Here is a 24115-nt window from a genome sequence, read left to right on the forward strand (position 1 = left end):
CAAACTGAAGGGAGAGAAACTTAAAGCAATCCCACTGAAATCAGGGACAAGACAAGGCTGCCCACTATCTCCATATCTCTTCAACATAGTTCTTGTAGTCCTTGCTAGAGCAATAAGACAGTTGAAGGAGATCAAGGAGATACAGACTGGAAAGGAAGAAGTCAAATTATCACTATTTGCAGATGATATGATAGTATACATGAGTGACCCCAAAAACTCTACCAGGGAACTCCTACAGCTGATAAATACCTTCAGCAATGTGGCCAGATACAAAATTAACTCAAAAATATCAGGAGTACTCTTGTATACAAAAGACAAAGGGCTGAGGAAGAAATTAGAGAAACAACACCCTTGACAATAGCCACAAATGACATAAAGTACCTTGGTGTAACCCTAATCAAGCAAGTCAAAGACTTGTATGAAAAAAAAAATTCAAGTCTCTGAAGAAAGAATTAGAAGAAGATATAAGAAGATGGAAAGAACTCCCATGCTCATGGCTTGGCAGGATTAACATAGTAAAAATGGCCATCTTACCAAAAGCAATCTACAGATTCAATGCAATTCCCATCAAATTACCAACACAATTCTTTACAGACCTGGAAAGAAAAATTCTCAACTTCGTATGGAATAACAAGAAACCCAGAATTGCTAAAACAATCCTCTACAATAAAAGATCTTCTGGAGGTATCTCCAACCCTGATCTTAAGCTGTACTATAAAGCAACAGTAATAAAAACTGCATGGTACTGGCATAGAAACAGAATAGTGGATCAATGGAACTGAACAGAAGACCCAGAAATAAACCCATACACTTATGGACACCTGATTTTTGACAAAGATCCCCAAACCATACAATGGTAAAAAGATAGCATCTTCAACAAATGGTGCTGGTCCAACTGTATGTCTACATGTAGAAAAATGCAAATAGATCCATACTTATCACCCTGCACAAAACTGAAGTCCAAGTGGATCAAAGACTTCAACATAAATACAGACACATTAAATGGGCTAGAAAAAAAGTGGGGAATACCCTAGAACTCATTGGTGCAGGAGAAAACTTCCTGAACAGAACACCAACAGCACAGGCTCTAAGAGCAACAATCAATAAATGGGACCTCATGAAACTGAAAAGCTTCTGTAAAGCAAAGGACACCATCATCAAAACAAAACTACTGCCTACAGATTGGGAACGAATCTTCACTAACCCTTTATCTGACAGAGGGCTAATATCCAGCATATATAAAGAACTAAAGAAGCTGAAAAGCAGCAAATCAAGTAATCCAATTAAAAAATTGGAAACAGCTAAACAAAGAATTCTCTGTAGAGGAATATCAAATGGCAGAGAAACACTTAAAGAAATGCTCAAAGTCATTAGCCATCAGGGAAATGCAAATCAAAACAACCCTGAGATTTCACCTTACACCCATCAGAATGGCCAAGATGAAAAACTCAAGTGACAATACATGTTGGAGAGGTTGTGGAGAAAGGGGAACCCTTCTCCACTGCTGGTGGAAATGTAAACTTGTACAACCACTCTGGAAATCAATTTGGCGCTTTCTCAGACAACTAGGAATAGCACTTCCTCAAGATCCAGCCATCCCATTCCTAGGCATATATCCAAAAGAGTCTCAAGTACACAATAAGGACATTTGCTCAACCATGTTTGTATCAGCCTTATTTGTAATAGCTAGAAGCTGGAAACAGCCCAGATGCCCCTCAACTGAAGAATGGATGCAGAAAGTGTGGTACATCTACACAATGGAGTATTACTCAGCAATGAAAAATAAGGAAATCATGAAATTTGCAGGTAAATGGTGGGACCTGGAAAGGATCATCCTGAGTGAGCTTTCCCAGATGCAGAAAGACACACACAGTATATAATCACTCATATAGACTTATAGGATAAACCTACTAAAATCTTTACATCTAAAGAAACTAATTAAGAGAGAGGACCCTAACTAAAATGGTCAATCCCCATCCTGAAAGGCAAAGAGGATGGACATCAGAAGAAGAAGAATGCAGGAAACAACCTAGGAACCTGCCACAAAGGGACTCTGAAAGCCTCTGCCCTGCAGACTATCAAAGCAGACGCTGAGACTTTATGGCCAACTGTTGGGCAGAGTGCATGCAATCTTATGTAAGAAGTGGGAAATAGTAGGTTATGTAGAAGACAGGAACCTCAGAAGGAGAGCAACAGAACCAGAAGATTTAAACACAGGGGTCTTCCCAGAGACCCATACTCCAACCAAGTACCAGGCATGGAGATAACCTTGAACCCCTGCACAGATGTAATCCATGGCAGTTTAGTGTCTAAGTGGGTTACATAGTAATGGGAAAAGGGACTGTGTCTGACACAATCTGATAAGCCTGCTCTTTGATCACCTTCCCCTGAGGGGAGAGCAGTGTTACCAGGCCACAGAAGATGACAATGCAGCCACTCCAGATGTGATCTGATAGACTAACATCAGAAGGAAAGGGAGGGGGACCTCCCCTATCAGTGGACTTGGGGAGGGGCATGCATGAAGAAGGGGGAAGGAGGGTGGAATCGGGAGGGGAGGAGGGAGGATTATGGGGGGATACAAAGTGAATAAAGTGTAAAAAAAAAGAAAATGGAAACAGAATTTACATATAAAATGCATATTACAGTAAATTGATATTTGCACATATATTAAACCTTTTCCACCTGACAGGAAGGAGGAAGGAGAAGGTGGGCATAGAATGCCACATTGGGTTAATAAATTACACATAATAGTTCTGACTCTTTGTGCTACTAAAATGTGTTCTGAAACTAACTAACGCAAATAAACAAGAAAAAAAATATACTAAAAAACAGAATCTAAAAACACACTAAAGATATCATCAAGTAGGCTTCATTCCAGGCATTCAGGGGTGGTTCAATATATAAAAAAATCCATCAATGTAATCTATGCCATAAACAAAGAGAAAAAAATAAACAACAACAACAACAAAAATACACATGTTCATCTCCTTCGATTCCGAAAAAGAATTTGACAAAATCGACACCTGTTCATGTTTAAAGTTTTGTAAAGATCAGGGATCTAAACACAGTAAAAAGCAATATGCAGAAAGCATATAGAAACATCAAACTGAATGGTGAGAAACTTAAATCAATACCAGTTAAATCATGGACAAGGCATGGCTGCCCACTCTCTCTTATCTCTTCAACATAGTTCTTGAAGTCCTAGCTAGAGAAATAAGACAACCAATAAAGATCAAGGGGATACAAATCAGAAAGGAAGATGTCAAAGTATCACCATTTACAGATGATATGATAGTATACATGAGTGACCCCCCAAAATCTACCAGAGAACTCCTTCAGATGATAAACACCATCAGGAATGTATGTAGATATAAAATTAACTAAAAAAAAAAAAATCTGAAGCCCTCCTGTATACAAAAGACAAACGGGCTGAGAAACAAATTATGGAAACAACACCCTTCATAATAGCCACAAACAACATAAAGGACCTTGTTGTAACTCTAACCAAGCAAGTGAAAGACCTACATGAAAAAACTTCAAATCTCTGAAGAAAGAAATTGAAGAAGATATCAGAAGATGGAAAGATATCCTATGCTCATGGATTGGTAGGACTAACATAGTGAAAATGTCCATCCTACTAAAAGCATATTCATTGCATTTCTACATATTCATGGCAATCCCTCCCCCTCCCCCCAAAAAATACTTACATAATTGTTAACAGAAAAAAGTTTCCAGTTTCATATGGAAAAATGAAAAACCCAGAATAGGTAAAACAATCCTGTACAATAAAAGAACTGGAGGTATCTCCATCCCAGATCTAAAGCTGTACTGTAGAGCAATAGTAATAAAAACAGCATGGTACTTACATAGAAACAGATTTGTGAATTAATGGAATTGAATAGTAGTCCCAGAAATAAACCCACACACCTAGAGATACTTGATTTTTGACAAAGAATACAAACTATACAAGAGAAAAAAAAAAAAAAAGACAGCCTCTTCAACAAATGGTGCTGATCTAACTGGATGTCTACGTGTAGAAAAATGCAAGTAGACCCAAATTTATCACTCTGCACAAAGTTAAAGTCCAAGTGGATCAAAGACATCAACATAACACCAGACAAACTAAATCTATTAGAAGAAAAATTGGAGAAGAGCCTTGACCTCAATGGCACAGGAGTCAATTTCCTAAACAGAACAACAGCAGCACAGGCTCTAAGGTCAACAATTAATAAATGAGACCTCATGAAATCGAAGCTTCAGTAAAGCAAAATACACTGTCATCAGAACAAAAAGTCAGCCTACAGAGTGGGAGAATATCTTCCTCAACCCCATATCCGACAGAAGTCTAATATCCAGAATATATAAAGTATTGAAGAAGTTAAACACCAACAAACCAAGCAATCCAATTGAAAAACGGGGTACAGAGTAAACAGAGAATTCTCAACAGAAGAATATCAAATGTAGGAGAAACACTTAAAGAAATGTTCAATGTCCTTAGTCACCAGGGAAATGCAAATCAAAACGATCCTGAGATTTCACCTTATAACCATTAGATAGCTAAGAACAGAAACTCAAGTGACAATACATGCTGGAGAGGATGTGGAGAAAGGGTAACCTTCCTCCATTGCTGGTGGGAATGTAAACTTGTACAACCACTTTGGAAATCAATCTGGTGCTTTCTCAGGCAATTAGAAATCGTGCTTCTTCAAGATCCAGCTATACCACTCCTAGACATATATCCAAAATATGCTCAAGTACACAACAAAGGCATTTGGTCAACCATGTTCATAGCAGCTTTATTTGTAATAGCCAGAACATGGAAACAACCCAGATGTCCCTCAACTGAGGAATGTATACAGAAATTGTGGTACATTTATACAATGGAATACTACTCAACAATTAACAATAAGGAACTCATGAAATTTGCAGGCAAATGGTGTGATTTAGAAAAGATTATCCTGAATGCATTATCCCAGCAACAGAATGACACACACTATATACACTCACTTATAAGTGGATATTAGTCATATAATATAGGATAACCATACTAAAATCTGTACACCTAAGGAAGCTAAGCAAGAAGGCAGACCCTGGGTAAGATGATCAATCCTTAACTCAGAAAGGCACAAGGGACTGACATTGGAAGAGGGAGAGAACAGGATACAGGACATAATCCTACCACAAAGGGCCCCTGAAAGATTCTACCCAGCAGAGTATCAAAGCAGATGCTGAGGCTCATAACCAAACTTTGGAAAGAGTGCAGGGAATCTTATGAAACAAGGGGGAGATAGAAAGACCTGGAAGGGACAGGAGCTCCATGAGGAGAACCACATAACCAAAAAATCTGGGCCCAGTAGTCTTTTCTGAGACTGATACTGCAACCAAGAATCATGCAAGGAGATCACTTAGAACCCCTGCTGAGATGTAGCCCATGACAGCTCAGTCTCCAAATGGGTTCCCTAGTAAGGGGAACAGAGACTGTCTCTGACATGAACTCAGTGGCTAGCTCTTTGATCACCTCCCCCTGATGGGGGGAATTAACTAAAATCCAAATGGGTGGGCATACCTGTGAGGAAGTTTTTCCTAATTAAATAATTTGAAGTGACTAATCCCCCTATAATCCAGATACAACTTGTTTATTCTGGAATAAACAAGTTGTAATTGTTAAAAGACTGGAGACTTTTGAAGTTGTGTTGTATTTTGTATTATGAGATGAACATGGGTGAACATGAGTAAAACAGTGGTACAAGGTGTAGAAGGTTATGATTTAAAACTTTCTAGATTTATTTTATTTTATGTGTATGCATGTGTATAATTGCATGTGTGCTGCTTGTGGAGGCCAGAAGTGAGTTTTGAATCCCTTGGAAATGTATTTACAAATAGCTGTGAACCACTAAGTGTGAGCTAGGAGCTGAACTGGGTCCTCTGCAAGAATAACAAGTGTTCTTAACCACTGAGCCATTTCTCTAATACAATGATGGAAGGTTATAATCTAAAGTGCTGTGTTTGGATGTCAAGTTGACTGGAGATAGAACTGACAGCTAATATCAATTGTCAACTTCATGAAATCTGTAATCAGCTGGAAGTTGGGACTCTGGACCTGTCTGTGGGAGAGATGACTTTTCTTAAGATAATTAAAGTGGGAAGATACACCCACTTGCATAATTGCAAGGATCCTGGACAGTATAAAAAGAATAAAGTGAGATGGTCACAAATACTCATTCCTCTCTTCTTAATTGTGGATGTAATATGTCCAGATGTCTGGACACAAATCTCTGCTTTTTGATTTCCTTTCTATGATGGAACTTCAACCTATGAGTCAGAATAAACCTTTTTTCCCTTTTATTGCTTTTGTTGGGAGTATTTTTTCACAGCAAGAAAAGCAACCAAGATAGTTATTCATCCTTTTTGAAAATATGATTCAAATCTTGTTTGTATTGATTCAAAAACATAATTCACATCAGTTATCTCATGTTGAGAAGCTATTGACTTGTGTGGAACTCACTTAGTGGAATTCATTGGTATGCTTCTTTCCCTTTTTTATTATATTTTACTTATCTGCTAGTGTGTACAGTTACTCGAATTCCTAGTTTTTCCTCCTTTCCCCACTGTTTTTAGCTTTTTATATAATTTAAGTAGTCTTCACTTCGGTTTGTGTTCAGGGATAAAACCAACCACAGTAACAAATACATTGATGTGACAGCAATCCCAATATTAGCTATAGTAGAAGATACTGTTTTCTTAAACTATGTTCCCTCTGAGACTTGGAGATAGGGGAACATGATACTGGTTGGGAAATTGTAATTTATAGTGTTTTTATTTGATTGCCTGTTTGTTCTTAGGACTAAGATTATCACTATAAATTGTGAAATTTTCCCACATCATGAGCTTTGGTAAGCTCAAATATGTCCATATCATCATTGACACTTATTCCAAATTTGGCTATGCAAAGGCTCTCTCAGGGGAAAAAGCAGCCTATCCCATTTAGGCCACTAAAACTGCTGTGCTGGTTATGGGAGTGCCATGGGAGATTAAGACTGACAATGGCCTAGCTTACATCTCTGCTCAATTTAATTTGTTCATGGATTCTGGAGGGATTAAACACTCCACCAGCATCCTCTATAATCCACAGGGTCAACCATAGTGGAGAGAGCTAACAGAACCCTCAAATAATTGATCCTCAAACAAAGATCTGTTATGATGCTCCAGGACCCCCATTTGAAACTGTTAGAGGCACTTTTTACAATCGACTTTTTCATCTTTGATAGAACTGGGGCTTCCCCCACATACAAACATTGGAGGTCCCATCCTGCCATGACTGCCCTTTCCCTGGTCCACTAGAGGGACCCTCTCACCAGTGCCAAGCAGGGAACATACACTCTCTTTATTGAGGGATTGAGGGTTTGCTTGTTTCTTTCCAGAGACATCATAGACACCCATCTGGATTCTGGCTCGAAATGTGATTGCTTCTGGAAGGAGGGGAATGCCCCACTAGAGGAATCATAAAGGTGGATGACTAATCAGGCTCTCCTTTATGTGGCTGTATACCAACAGTCTCAGCACCGACCTTGGGATGTTACACACGACTTCTCTGCTCTTTCCCACCACACCACCTTCCCTCTAGTAGAATCAATTATCCAACTTACATCCCTACAGACAAATAAGGGCCTGCCCTTAAAAAACTTCCTCTGTGACAGAGTGACCCTCGAGGAGTACTCAGAGGAAGATGGATAGCCAATGATGAGTAAGACTCCAAGAATTGGGGCAACCTAAGACAGGCACCGTTGCTTGAGGTGAGTGCCAGAGACTTGGGGCCAACAACGGCAGGCCAAAGGATCCTGTCTCGCAAGGCTACGATAAATAAAAAGAAAAGGAGGATATACGGGCAACCCTAGGAAAGGGCCATTAGGGTTCATGGCCTGGGGCAGCTTCCGCTGACATGACTATGGAAGCAGTCTAGCTGACAGTATGTGATCTGACACTGGAGAGTCTGCCCGGAGACAAACAAACAATGGCAGGCTTGGAGATGGTGTGGAGGAACCTGATTGGTTGCCCAAGGCTATATACCTTGTTCTCTCTTCTGGAATAAACAAGTCTGTAGCCACTTGTCCTCAGATTGTACTCACCTGACTCCTCGCCTCTCACCCTCTTGGCCAGGACTCCCTGTCCTTACCCACGGGATGGACTCTTGGGAGGAGAAACAATGGTTGCCATGGAGTTGAACCAGTTATTTGGGATTCTAGAACAATGCTGTTGTGGATGTGCCACATTTTCATAGTGCATTCAATCATTCATCTCTTTCTTTTTTCTCCTTTACTCCCTCTCTCTCTCATTCTTTCTCTTTCTCCTTCCTTTACTCTTCCATCTCATTCCCTCTTTCCTTATTTTCCCTTCCTTTCTCTCCTTTCTTCCTTGTTTCTTTCCTCTCCTCCATCTATTTTCCTCACTCCATCAATCCCTTTTCCTTCCTTCCTTCCTTCCTTCCTTCCTTCCTTCCTTCCTTCCTTCCTTCCTTCCTTCCTTCCTTCCTTCCTTTCTTCCCTTCCTTTCTTCCACCCCCTCTCATTTTATGACCTTACAATCTATTCTGGCTAACCTGGAACTCACCACATACTCCAGACTGGACTTGTGGCAATCCTCCTACCTTACCTCTAAAATGTTGGGATTATAGTCATGAGCAACTATATCTTACTCTATCTACTACAGTTTTTTTTCTAAAGTCTGTATTGTATATTGTCTAAAAATGTGAATGAAGAGCTCCAGATATATTTCCACGTGTAATGGTGCATGCCACCAAGCCTGATGACTTCAGTTTCGTTCTGGAACTCACATGGTAGAAACTGTTCAATATCAATCATGTTAACACAAACAGTGCAGTGTAAAAAATGTTGTCAAAGAAATAAAAAGAAACCTACCTGAAGCTATAGACTTCTGAGATTATTTTGTAAACTAATTAAAATAATATTCTAATAAGAATTTTACTTGAAAGTATATTTCTTATACTCAAACTTAGCTTGACACCATTCTCTTAACAGTCAAAGAAATAAATATCTGTATTTAATTGCCCACCTATCAGACCAGTGTTAATTATGTTAACTAGGACACCAAACTGTAGTGAGGAATTATCACCATATTTTTGATACTTTTCCTGTATGCATTATTCTTCTATTTGTAAAGAAGAATTCATACTTCAAACTAAGGATTTTTACACATAATTTTTTAATTATGACATGAATATACTTGTTTACACTTTTAAAGAATAGAAAATATTAGCTTTCTATGTTGACTACTGTTGATCAATATTTAAGTAGTGTTATTACTTACAGTAGTTGCTTCTTGGTAGTAGCCACACAAAATCACAGGGAAGTTGCTCTTCAAACCCTTAACAAGTTTTGCATAAATCAGAGCACTCACACTTTTGTATTCTGTAAGAAAACATAAGGCTCTGATTCTGAAAACTGTCAACAATAAAGTTGGAGGCTGGCAAATTTTGTGATAACATTATCTATATGCTATAGTTTGAACAGAGGTAAAATAATATATTTGAAAATAAACATTGTTATTGTCTTCCCTTCTATCACATAGTCTATTTAGTGTATATACAGGCCCCTGTCTTCAACTAGTCTTGATATTTTGGTTATCTAGCTATTGCTTCGGCTGCATCCAGAGTTTTTAGTATATGCTGATAGTGCTAGCTGGGGCTATATTAAGACAACTGAACTGAGCTCACCTATGAAACAGTAGTGAGTGCAGTAGTGGAGAGCTTGTGTTTTCCCAATCTTCATTATTGAGTATGTGTATGCTTCTGTGTGTTGGCAGAATAGTCCATTTAAAAATTAGCCATCTTGAATAGCTCTTTAAGCAGTTTTATTTTATAATTTATTCATATTAATGAACTCTGCTCTAAGCATAAAATGCTCTAATTCTACGATAAAAATTTAGTATAACTGATATCAGTAAGTATTACAACAGTAAATCATTTCTAGTTGCTTGTTGATGAATATGCAAGGAATTAAAAATGTGTTTATTTTCCCTATAAGCCTTTTTCACCTTTATTCTTTTTCCTTTTCTTTCCAGATTAGATTACATGAACAAATTAAAAAAAAGTATTGAAAAACACACATGACAATATTTTACAAAATGATTGTTGTTTCCTAGGTCTCAAGAAAAATTTAAGTGATTCTTTTATGACCTAAAGTGATCAAACTATATTTACTCATTTTTGAAGAGAACTGAGTATCTCTAGTTACTGTTTCCTGTTCTCAATTTTTTTTTTAATCTAGAAATAATACAACTGTATTCAGTATTACATAGGAGTGCAGACATGATTATCTACTATACTTATTACTATGAAATTATTATTGAACAGGTCAGGTGCTTATTCGTTCTTTCAATTATGTAGCATTCCAGAAAGCAGTAAGCATATAAGACGATGATGTACCTATAAAATACTCATTATATATATAGAAAATGAGTATTTTATAACAAGCCAGTTTTCTCTCCAAAGGATGATATAATTTGTAATTTGCTTGTATGTGTTAGTTTTAGAAATAAAAATATTTTGATACTATTAAATAATTCTTTAATAAATATTTGAAAAGTAAAAGTTTTGTATTTGATAAATACAGTATAGAAAAACTTTTGGTAATCTTGAGATTATGTAATGTCTGAAAAGCTGTGATAACAATAAATTTATTTTTTAACCATGTTTCCCCTCTTTTTTTTTTCTTTTTCTAGACAGGGTTTCTCTCTGTAGCCCTTGCAGTCCTGGAACTCACTCTGTAGATCAGGCTGGCCTCGAACTAAGAGATTCACCCCTCTGTGACTCCCAATGCTGGGATTAAAGGTGTGCCTTAACATTGTCTGTCTTATTTCTGCATTTTTCTATTATTATTATTATTACTATTACTATTGCTACTACTACTATTACTACTACTACTACTACTACAATTTACTCACTTTGTACCCTGGCTGTAGCACCCTCCCTCATCTTCTCCCATCCCACCCTCTCTCCCTCTTTCCCCCCATGTCTCTCCCCTTGAGCCCTGACAAGGGAGGTCCTCTTCCTCTACTATCTGTTTATCAGGTCTCATCAGGACTATCTGGATCCTCTTCTTCTGTGGTCTAGTAAGGCCATCCTGCCAGAGGGAGGTGATCAAAGAGCAGTCAATTGAGTTCATGTCAGAGACTGCCCTTGGTCCCTTACTAGGGAACCCCAAGGAGACTGAGCTATCCATGTGCTACATCTGATCAGAGGGTCTAGGTTCTCTCCATGCATCGTCCTTGATTTATCACTCTCTGCAGGCCACCCTGGTCTCCTTGTGGGGCTCCTGTCCTCTCCATGTCCTTCTATATCCACCATAAAACTCCCTGTGTTCTATCCAAAGTTGGTTGTTCTTCCATCCCTTGTTGGTGGAGTCTTTTAGAGGATATGTGTAGTAGGCTCGCATCCTGTTCACTCTCTTCTACTGCATCTGGTGTGTATAATGTTTTGCCTTCTGAATGTAATTAAGCATCTTCCCTAGGGTCCTCCTGGTTGTTTAGCTTCTTTAGGTCTGTAGAGTTTAGTATGGTTATCTTATACTATATGGTTAATATGCACTTATAAGTGAGTATAATAGTAGGTGTGTCATTCTGCTTCTGGGTTACATCTTTTTCAGGATGATCTTTTACACTATTTTTGCATTTTTAATAGCATATATATTTGGATTTTTTGAATAATTACCTGCATTAGCAGCTGCATCTCCAATGGAGGAACCAGATGCTAACTGTAACATCTGACAAAACCAACTGAAAAATAAAAGAGGGGGAAGGCATCAATTAATAGAACAGCTAATAATTATTGAGTAACTATGATATATACAAGTAAGAATTGTTATTATTTTCATTGAAACATTAAAATTCAAAATGACAAAGCCTTCATATCAAATGTAAATGATGACAATAATAATAATGAGGATACAGTCACATTTAGAATTGAAACAAATGAAGATCATGATTCGAGTCAATCACAAAAATTATAAAGCAGCATCTCTCATTATGACATCAAAGAAAGCTGCACCACAAAAAGTAAAACCATCCAAGCCATATTATCAATAAAAAATGAATTGCTGACATGACAATAATCATATTTGTAGCAAAATTTTCAATATAAATTAGAAGAGGCATGAAGTAAAAATAAGTCATAATTTCTCATTCAGAATATATAAGAATCATAGTATTAAAAGTCATGGTAGATAACAGTAACCTAAAAGTATGCAATGAAACATCAGCAGATTTAGTTAGACAGTATCTGCAAGGGATTTTTGTAGGACAAAAGGTTTGTGTCTGAATGCCTACACTAACAGAATAAGACGAGCACTCATTTTATTTAATTTTCTTAATACATTTTAATTTATTACAATTTATTCATTATGTATCCCAGCTGTACCTCCCTCCCTACCCCTCCCAATACTGCCCTCACTACTTCTTCTCCTCCCATGCCCCTCCCCCAGTCCACTGATAGGGGAAGTCCTCCTCATCTTCCATCTGACCCTAGCTTATCAAGTCTCATCAGGACTGGCTGCATCGTCTTCCTCTGTGGCCTAGTAAGGCTGTTCCTCCCTCAGAGGGAGGTGATCAAAGAGCCAGCCACTGAGTTCATGTCAGAGACAGCCCCTGTTTCACTTACTAGGGAACACATTTGACACTGAACTGCCATGGGCTACATCTGTGCGTGGTGTCTATGTCCTCTCCATGGATGTTCCTGGACTGCAGTATCAGTCTTAGAAAAGACCGCTCTGTTCAGGAAGTTGTCTCCTGTGCCAATAAGTTCAAGGGTATTCCCCACTTTTTCTTCTAAGTTGTTTAGTGTGTCTGGTTTTATGTTGAGGTCTTTAATCCACTTGGACTTTAGTTTTGTGCAGGGTGATAAGTATGGATCTATTTTCATTTTACTACATGTAGACATCCAGTTAGACCAGCACCATTTGTTGAAGATGCTGTCTTTTTTCCATTGAATGGATTTGGCATCTTTGTCAAAAATCAGGTGTCCATAAGTGTGTGGATTTATGTCAGGGTCTTCTATTCGATTCCATTGATCCACCAGTCTGTTTCTATGCCAATACCATGCAGTTTTTAGTATTGTTGCTCTATAGTACAGCTTGAGATCACAGATGGAGATACCTTCTGAAGATCTTTTACTGTAGAAAATTGTTTTAGCAATTCTGGGTTTCTTGTTCCATATGAATGTGAGAATTTTTCTTTCCAGGTCTGTAAAGAATTGTGTTGGTAATTTGATGGGAATTGCATTGAATCTGTAGATTGCTTTTGGTATACAAGGAAATGCATATTAATCCCATGGCAGGTTATAAAATTCTATCCTCAGAAGTATTCATTTCATACAATTAAGAGGGTAGCAAGGTTTACTACATAATAACACACTAATAATACAATGTCTCTCTGCTTGCCAGAGATAATTCATTGTATCAAATTACATTATTTTGTAAATTATTACTACAGAATAAATGTCATAAATTGATTATGAAACTTTTAAAGCAATTTCCCCTAACATCTTCATGTATTTATTCTTACTATTGCTTATTAGAATTCTTTACCCTTAACTACAATGAACTATATTAAAGGATAGTCAGCAGCACAGCACTAGTAATAAAAGAACATATATACCACCCACAAAAAAAAAAAGAAAAAAAGAAAAGACCCCTCAACCCAGATTTTTTGGTTCTGTTGCTTTACTTGTGGAGCTTCTGTCTGCTCCAGATTTTTCTATCTCCCCCTTCTTTCATAAGATTCCCTGTACTCTGCCTGAAGTTTGGCTATGAGTCTCAGCATCTGCTTTAATACTGTGATGAGGAGAGTCTTTCAGAGGTCCTCTGGTAGGTTTCTATCCTGTTCATGTTTTCTCCCTCTTCTGATGTCTATTCTGTTTGCCTTTCTGATTGAGGATTGAACATCTTACCCAAGGTCCTCCTTCTTTTTGTTGTTTGTTTACTTTTATTTTGTTTATTTACATTTTTTATATATCACAATTTACTCACTTTGTTTTCCGGTTTTAGCCCCCTCCCCTGTCTCCTCCCAATCCTACCCTCCTTCTCTCTTCTCCTCCCATGCCCCTTTCCCAGTCCACTGATAGGGAAGGTACTCCTCCTCTTCCCTCTGACCCTAGCCTATCAGGTCTCATCAGGAATATCTGCACTGTCTTCCACTGGGACCTAGTAAGGCTGCCTCCATCTCAGGGGGTGGTGATCAAAGAGCCAGCCACTGAGGTCATGTTAGAGACAGTCCCTGTTCCCCTTATTTGGGTACCCACTTGGATACTGAGCTGCCATGGGCTACATCTGAGCAGGGGGTTCTAGGTTATCACCATGCATGGTCCTTGGAGTATCAGTCTCAGAAAAGACTCCTGGGCCCAGATTTTTTGGTTCTGTTGCTCTCCTTGAGGTGCTTCAGTCCCCTCCATGTCTTTCTATCTACCCCTTCTTCCATAAGATTCCCTTCCCTCTGCCCAAAGTTTGCCTATTTGTCTTAGCACTTTCTATGATATTATGACGGGTAGAATATTTCAGAGGCCCACTGTGGTAGGCTTCTGTCCTGCTCCCTGTTTTCTCCCTCTTTAGATGTCTAATTATGAATAAATCAAATTTCTGTAGTTTAGTTTCTTTTGTTGAACCTCAAATATTTCCTATCCTGTAGACTGACATTGAAAATACTAAATTTTATGCAAAATAATAAAGACAGCATAGCTCATAACTGTGAGTTGGATTATAAAAGTGAAAATGATGATACTAAGAGATTATTTTCTTTTATAAGTTCTTGTTATTACTGATGAATATACAATACAGATTTCTGTTTCTTGGTGAAAGACTACAATTTTAAAATCCCTGGCTACAATAATTCATTAACTGATAGTATTTAACCACTTAGAAATGTAAAACACATTCCTCATAGTGTTGTCTATTGAATCAGTGATGGAAATAATGAGAATATAAATTTTATTCATATTTTGCAGTCACATATCTTAATATCAAGATTTTATTCAAATGTTCAAGGAACATGAAAATAAAATAGAATTTTAAATTATTTTATGGACCCATGAAAAAAAGAAAACTAGATAAAATTGGAATTCTTGTTTTCTTTCTTAATTTCTAGTATTTGACATTTGTGACTATCAGGTACTTCTTATAGTTTGACAATGAAATGATCCTATAAGTTTATGTATTTGAACATTTGGCCCCTATCCATTGGCACAATTTTGGAAGTTTTAGGAGCCAAATATTGCCTTGACAATGTGAATTTCTGGGGAAGGCCTTGATTTGTGATACTCAAGTTTCATTCCTTGTCTATTCTGACTCCTGAGTATGAATGCAATGTGACTAGATACCACAAGTTCTTACTGGAGTAACTTTCAACCATGATAGGCTGTATCCTTTTAAACTGTTCACAAAATAACACTTTCCTTCTTTCAGTTGCTTCTTGTCATACATTTGGTCTTAGGAACGAGTAAAACAACTAATAAAAAATTTTAATAATGAGGAAAGGGTACGTTGTTACAGTAAACTCAATCATGGAATATGGAAGCCTTTCGAAAGTGTGTCAGAGGAATGTGGAAGAACGTGGAGATGTGTGATAAAGAAGTCCTAGACTAATGGAAACATAACTTGATGGGCTATTCTAGTGGATGTTCAGCCAGAATACCAGGAGAAACAAGGATAGCAGAGTCCCAGTTCATGAGGTTTCAGAAAGAATAAGAACCCTATCAGGAACTGTGAGAGGGCATTCATGTTACATTTAGCCAAGTATCTGGCTTCATTCTGCCTGTACCCTGTAAGGTAATGGACTAGTTTTTTGGAAGAGGAAATTTCAAGATAGGATAACATTTAGGCCATGAAATACTATTTATCCAGGTCTAGCATGAGAGAAGGCAACAAGTAAGGAAGAAAAATAATAAGAAATGTATATGTGCAATTTAGAGGAAAGGTATATAAACGTGTTTAAAGTTTCAGATAAAGCAGGAGTGAAAGCAACTTTGTTACAGTGATTGGCACAATAAAGAGAAATCTAGCCAGAGTGTGGTGGTGTAAACCTTTAATCCCAGTAAACAAGAACCAAGGACAGGTAGGTGGACCTCTGTTCCAGGGTACCCTGGTCTATATAGTGAGGTTCAGGCCAGCCAGAGCTACAGAGTGAGACCCCATTTCACAGGCTCACACAGGGATAAGGGAACAGACAAGAAGACAGACAGAAAGTAAGAGAGAGAGAGAGAGGAGAGAGAGAGAGAGAGAGAGAGAAAGAGAGAGAGAGAGAGAGATACATCATTCATTCAGATGCTGGATATGGCACTCTACAATTTGATAATTTCCCTTCTAGGTTTCTGTCTTTCTTTTGTGCAGTCTTTCTTTGCTATGTCCTTATTCTTCCCTTTTGGAACGAGAGGAATAAGAACATATCACACACCTTTAATCTGTGCCTTTATAAGTTGAAATATGTAACTTTTTTTTTTATAATTTTAAAAGAGATTAGAGTTAAGAGATTACCAGATCTCTCAGAAGAATCTTTGGATTTTAAACAGCGTTATGACTATTGAAGGCTATAGGGACATCTGAAGTTGAAACAAATGTTTTGCATTATATGATGGCATTAGCCTACAAGGATTAGAGGCAGAAAGTAGTGATTTGAATGTGAGGTGTCTCCATATGCTAATGATTTTGAACATTTGGTACCTGAATAGGGGTGCTGTTTTAAAAGGTTTTAGAGCTTTTAGGAAGTAGAGATTTGCTGGAAAAACTAAATTACTAGGGATTTGCCTTAAGGTGTGATAGGTGAGACAAGAAAATCCCACAGGGAAGCAAAGTTGCCAGACTGATCACGGGTCACCCAGTCTTTCCCTGGAAGGTCTCATTTGCTCTGTTTCTTGACTATAAATACAATATAACCAGCTACTTTCACTCCTCTTACCATGCTTACTCTGCCATGATGGTTTATATATGTTTTTATACCATACGTCAAAATGAATATCTTCTAACATAAGTTGTTCCTTGCTAGGTATTTTGTCACAGAAATGTAATATATTATTGTGTATTTTGATTAATGCTTTTTATTACACAACATTGCTTAGATTTGACATTTAGGAAAAACAAATTTTGTATTTTACAGTTTGGTATACGACAAAATTAAAAAATCTCATATTTCATTTGATTCAAAATTCTTATTGGTATTTTCAAACCTTTGATGAAACTATCATTTCTCCATTGCCACTTTAAAAGCATAATTATAAGTAAGGTGGTAAAATTTACATTTTAAAGATAATCTTGTAAACATTAAAATATTTTGGAGAGGGGGGAGCCAAGATGGCGGCGCCGGGAGAGCAGTGTGTCTGAGAAGCAGGACAGCACTCTCCATGCAGCAACCAGGAGACTGAACTCTGGGCCCTGAAACTACAGCGATCGTGTTTCCCAGGTGAGGGGAGGCTCCCATGGCATGGGAATCAGTCGGGTCCACTCTCAGCTGCCCAGCCAGAACCCGGAAGAAATCCCGGGTAACGCGGGCTTTGGGTCTCCAGGCTGGAGCCGCAAGCCTGCGTGTCCCAATCAATTTCCCAGGCTGATCCGTGGGCACAAGGGTGCCCGAGACTGGGAGTCCTAGTCACAAGAAAACTCCACGGGGAAGCAAAGTTGCCAGACTGATCACGGGTCACCCAGTCTTTCCCTGGAAGGTCTCTAGGATGGCAGGTACCCGCTGCCATCACAACTGAGCTCCTGCCGCGCGGGGAGAGCTGCGTGCTCAGCTCAGTGTAATAGACAAGCTGCGCGCCCCAGTACAACAGGGACTGGGAACCCCTGTCCGGAGAGGACCCCACAGGGAAGGAAGAAACCGTGCTGCTGGGGTCACCTAGGGAAAGTCTAGCAGACTGCAGATCGCAAACAGGCAAGTATGCCCAGCCATCACAGATCTGGGCCCAAACAGGGAGCACAGAGTGATTGGAAACTCAGCTCCCACAGACTAGCAGGGGGGCGCATGCTCCACCAGCCCAGAAGCCTGCTTTGTACCAACTATTCCTTACAGGCAGAACTGTGTGCCCCAAGACACCAGAGCAGTACTCACCCGCCACAGATTACCTCTTGGGTTCTGAGGCACAGAGCTCCAACCTCAGACCTACAAAAGACCGGGAACCCTGAGATCAACCCCCAGATACTGCTCCAAGGGGCAACCAGTTATCCCTAACAAAACTGACCAAACCACGGGAAAAACAGGTTACAGCAGCTGATCACTATATTTACAGCAAGAAACCCAGAAGGAGGGCAGCTGTCTCCAGGACTTCTCCTGGTGAGAGGAGAGTCCTCTTGACTAATCAGGACCACAGTTACCACCCAGGTCTCTATGCCTGAGGTGAGCTGTAGCAACTCCTGAAAAACACAGGACATCCAGTGACTATACCCAAAAAGCTGGGAAGGCTTCCTTCAGGAAAAACCATCTTCCTGCCAAAGGGATTCTCTCCACTACAAGAGTCCAGGAACAACCAGAAACTAAATTCAAACAACTAAGATAGCCCAATGGGTAGAGGACAGCATAAAAGTTCAACCAACAAAAGCCAGAGCAATATGGCATCTCCAGAACCCAGTTATCCATGGGCAAATAGCCCTAGACACCCCAGTATAAATGAAATTCAAGGAGATGACCTAACATCTATGCTCATGAAGAAGATAACAGAGGAAACAAATAAAATACGAAAAGAAATAGAGGAAGCTGCAGGCAGTCTGTGGCCTTTAGAGAGGAAATGCTTAAATCACTGAATGAAAGAAAAGAAACAGTGGATTGTTCAAACAAACAGCTGAAGGAATTGACGGAAAAACATGAAAATACAGTCAGACTGGTGAAGGAAACCAACAAAATAGCTCTAGACCTGAAGAAAGAATTGGAAAAATTAAAAAAAAAAATGGAAGAAATTGTGGAGAGAAAGAACTTAGCGAAGAAAGCAGGAACTACAGAGGTTAGCATAACCAATAGGCTACAAGAAATGGAAGAAAGAATCTCAGGTGTGGAAGATTCAATGGAAGAAATAGATGTATCTGTCAAAGAAAATGTTAAATCTAAAAAATTCCTGACACAGAACGTCCAAGAAATTCAAGACAACATAAAAAGACAAAACCTAAGAATAATAGGAATAGAGGAAAAAGAAGATTCCCTGCACCAAGGCCCAGAAAATATTTTCAACAAAATCATTGAAGAAAATTTCCCCAACTTAAAGGAGAGGCCAATAAGAATACAAGAGGCCTATAGAACACCCAATAAATCAGACCAGAAAAGAATATCCTCCCACTACATAATAATCAAAACCGTAAGTATACAGAACAAAGAAAAAATACTAAAAGCTGCAAGAGAAAAAGGCCAAGTAACATATAATGGCAAACCCATTAGAATCATACCTGACTTTTCAACAGAGACTATGAAAGCCAGAAGGACCTGGACGGATATCATGCAGACCCTAAGGGAACACAGATGTCAGCCCAGGCTACTATACCCTGCAAAACTCTCAGTCCTCATAGACGGAGAAAACAAGATATTCAGTGACAAAAACAAATTTCAACAATACCTACATACAAATCCAGCATTACAAAAGACACTGGAAGGGAAAATACAACCCAAGAAAACTAGCTACATTCAAGAAAACACAGGAAATAAATAACCCCACTACAGTAAAACAAAAAGCAACCAAGCACACAACCGTATGACCACAGCCAACATCAAATTCAAAGAATCTAACAGCCACCGGTCATTAATTTCTCTCAATATCAATGGACTTAATTCTCCAATAAAAAGACACAGACTAACAGAATGGATGCATAAACAAAACAATCTGTTGTATACAAGAAACACACCTAAGTCACAAAGATAGACATTATCTGAGGGTAAAGGGATGGAAGACGACATTCTAAGCAAATGGATGCAAGAAGCAAGCAGGAGTAGCCATTCTAATATCTGATAAAATAGACTTTCAACCAAAATTAATCAAAAGAGATGGGGAAGGACACTTCAAACTCATCAAGGGAAAATTCCACTAAGAAGACATCACAATCCTGAACATCTATGCCCCAAATACAAGGGCACCCACATTTGTGAAAGAAACATTGATAAAACTTAAACCACACATAGATCCCTACACACTAATAGTGGGAGACTTCAACACCCCACTCTCAACAAAGGACAGGTTAACAAAACAGAAATTAAACAAAGAAACAATATCTTTAACAGACGTCATGAATCAAATGGACCTAACAGACATATACAGAACCTTACAGCCAACCACAAAAGAATTTGCCTTCTTCTCAGCACCTCATGCAACCTTCTCCAAAATAGACCACATAGTTTGTCACAAAGCAATCCTCAACAGATACAAGAAGATTGAAATAATCCCTTGTATCCTGTGTGATCACCATGGAATAAAGCTGGACCTCAGTAACAACAGAAATAGCAAAAAGCCTACACATACATGGAAACTGAACAACTTGCTACTAAAAGACAGCTGGGTCAGGGAAGAAATAAAGAAAGAAATTAAAATCTTCCTAGAACTCAATGAAAATGAAGACACAACATATCCAAACTTTTGGGACACAATGAAGGTAGTGCTAAGAAGAAAGTTCATAGCACTATGTGCCTTCAAGAAGAAATTTGAGACAGCGCATGCAAGCAACTTAATGGCTCACTTAAAAACCCTAGAAAAGGAAGAAGGAGACACACCAAGAAGGAGCAGACGGCTGAAAATAATCAAACTCATGGCTGAAATCAATCAATTAGAAACAAATAAGACAATTCAAAGAATCAATGAAACCAAGAGTTGGTTCTTTGAGAAAATCAACAAGATAGACAAACCCTTAGGCAAGCTAACTAAAAGGCAGAGAGACACCATCCAAATCAACAAAATCAGAAATGAAAAGAGGGACATAAGTACAGACACTGAGGAAATCCAAGCAATCATTAGGACTTAATTCAAAAGTCTATACGCAACAATATTTGAAAATTTAAATGAAGTGGACAATTTTCTTGATCGATTCCACTTACCAAAGCTAAATCAGGACCAGGTAAATCAATTAAATAGTCCTATATCCCCCAAGGAAATAGAAGCAGTCATTGAAAGTCTCCAATTCAAAAAAAGCCCAGGACCTGATGGTTTGAGCGCAGAATTCTACCAGACATTCAAAAAAGAACTAACCCCAGTTCTCTTCAAACTATTCCACAAAATCGAAACAGAAGCAACATTACCAAACTCATTCTATGAAGCCACAGTCACCATGGTACCTAAACCTCACAAAGACCCAACAAAAAAAGAGAACTTCAGGCCAATCTCCCTTATGAACATTGATGCAAAAATACTCAACAAAATACTCACAAACCGAATACAAGAACACATCAAAGATATCATCCACCATGACCAAGTAGGCTTCATCCCAGGTATGCAGGGGTGGTTCAATATATGAAAATCCATCAATGTGATCCACCATATTAACAAACTGAAAGAAAAAAACCACATGATCATCTCCCTAGATGCTGAAAAAGCATTTGACAAAATCTAACATCCATTCATGTTTAAAGTATTGGAGAGATCACGGATACAAGGCACATATCTAAACATAGTAAAGACAATATACAGCAAACCTATAGCCAACATCAAACTGAAGGGAGAGAGACTTAAAGCAATCCCACTGAAATCAGGGACAAGACAAGGCTGCCCACTCTCTCCATAATTCTTCAACATAGTTCTGGAAGTCCTTGCTAGAGCAATAAGACAGTTGAAGGAGATCAAGGCGATACAAATTGGAAAGGAAGAAGTCAAATTATCACTATTTGCAGATGATATGATAGTATACGTGAGTGACCCCAAAAACTCTACCAGGGAACTCCTACAGCTGATAAACACCTTCACCAAAGTGGCCGGATACAAAATTAACTCAAAAAAATCAGTAGCCCTCCTGTATACAAAAGACAAAAGGGCTGAGAAACAAATTAGGGAAACAACACCCTTCACAATAGCCACAAATGACATAAGGTACCTTGGAGTAACTCTAACCAAGGAAGTCAAAGACTTGTATGAAAAAAATTTCAAGTCTCTGAAGAAAGAATTAGAAGAAGACATGAGAAGATGGAAAGATCTCCCATGCTCATGGCTTGGCAGGATTAACATAGTAAAAATGACCAAAAGCAATCTTACCAAAAGCAATCTACAGATTCAATGCAATTCCTATCAAATTACCAACACAATTCTTTACAGACCTGGAAAGAAAAATTCTCAACTTCATATGGAATAACAAGAAACCCAGAATTGCTAAAACAATCCTTTACAATAAAAAATCTTCTGGAGGTATCTCCATCCCTGATCTCAAGTTGTACTATAGAGCAACAGTTTTAAAAACTGCATGGTACTGGCATAGAAACAGAATGGTGGATCAATGGAACCGAACAGAGGATCCAGAAATAAACCAACACACTTATGGACACCTGATCTTTGACAAAGACGCCAAAACCATACAATGGAAAAAAAGATAGCATCTTCAACAAATGGTGCTGGTCCAACTGGATGTCTACATGTAGAAAAATGAAAATAGATCCATACTTATCACCCTGCTCAAAACTGAAGTCCAAGTGGATCAAAGACCTCAACATAAAACCTGACACATTAAATCGGCTAGAAAAAAAAGTGGGGAATACCCTAGAACTCATTGGTACAGGAGAAAACTTTTTGAACAGAACACCAACAGCACAGGCTCTAAGAGCAACAATCAATAAATGGGACCTCATGAAACTGAAAAGCTTCTGCAAAGCAAAGGACACTGTCATCAAAACAAAGCGACTGCCTACAGACTGGGAAAGAATCTTCACCAACCCTTTATCTGACAGAGGACTCATATCCAGTATATATAAAGAACTAAAGAAGCTGAAAAGTAGCAAACCAAGTAATCCACTTAAAAAATGGGGAACAGAGCTAAACAGAGAATTCTCGACAGAGGAATAACAAATGGCAGAGAAGCACTTAAGGAAATGCTCAACCTCACTAGCCATTAGGGAAATGCAAATCAAAACAACCCTGAGATTTCACCTTACAACCATCAGAATGGCCAAGATGAAAAACTCAAGTGACAACACACGCTGGAGAGGTTGTGGAGAAAGGGGAACCCTTCTCCACTGCTGGTGGGAATGTAAACTTGTACAACCACTCTAGAAATCAATCTGGGGCTTTCTCAGACAACTAGGAATAGCGTTTCCTCAAGATCCAGCCATACCACTCCTGGGCATATATCCAAAAGAGGCTCAAGTACACAAAAAGGACATTTGTTCAACCATGTTTGTAGCAGCTTTATTTGTAATAGCCAGAAGCTGGAAACAGCCCAGATGCCCCTCAACTGAAGAATGGATGCAGAAATTGTGGTACATCTATTCAATGGAATATTACTCAGCAATTAAAAATAAGGAAATCATGAAATTTGCAGGTAAATGGTGGGACCTGGAAAGGATCATCCTGAGTGAGTTGTCCCAAAAGCAAAAAGACACACATGGTATATACTCACTCATATAGACCTACAACACAGGACAAACCCACTAAAATCTGTGCATCTAAAGAAACTAAGCGAGAGAGATGACCCTATCTAAAATGGTCAATGCCCATCCTGAAAGGCAAAGAGGATGGACATCAGAAGAAGAAGAAAACAGGAAACAACCTAGGAACCTACCACAGAGGGCCTCTGAAAGCCTCTGCCCTACAGACTATCAAAGCAGATGCTGAGCCTGATGGGCAACTGTTGGGCAGAGTGAATGGCATTTTATGTAAGAACTGGGAAATAGTAAGAGCTGGAGAGGACAGGGTCTCCACCAAGAGAGCAACAGAACAAGGAAATTTGAACACAGGGAACTTCCCAGAGACTCATACTCCAACCAAGGACTATTTATGGAGATAACTTAGAATCCCTGCACAGATGTAGCCCATGGCAGTTCAGTGTCCAAGTGGTTTACATACTAATGTGAAGAGGGACTGCCTCTGACATACTCTAACTGGCCTGCTCTTTAATCACCTCCCCCTGGGGGGAGTAGCCTATGCAGTCCATAGTAGAGGACAATGCAGCCAGTTTTG

At 38.7% G+C, this 24115-nt stretch overlaps 1 protein-coding gene across 1 annotated transcript in view; it reads right to left on the reverse strand.

Moving 5' to 3' along the window:
* Nucleotides 1-24115, reverse strand: part of LOC110543889 (uncharacterized) — a 288801-nt gene that overhangs the window by 52726 nt on the left and 211960 nt on the right. Inside the window, 2 exon segments of the mRNA XM_060375459.1 lie at nucleotides 9325-9425; nucleotides 11726-11790. Coding sequence (XP_060231442.1) covers nucleotides 9325-9425; nucleotides 11726-11790 — 166 coding nt within the window.

The sequence above is a fragment of the Meriones unguiculatus genome, chromosome X, assembly GCF_030254825.1.
Source record: "Meriones unguiculatus strain TT.TT164.6M chromosome X, Bangor_MerUng_6.1, whole genome shotgun sequence".
Taxonomy (NCBI): Eukaryota; Metazoa; Chordata; class Mammalia; order Rodentia; family Muridae; genus Meriones; species Meriones unguiculatus.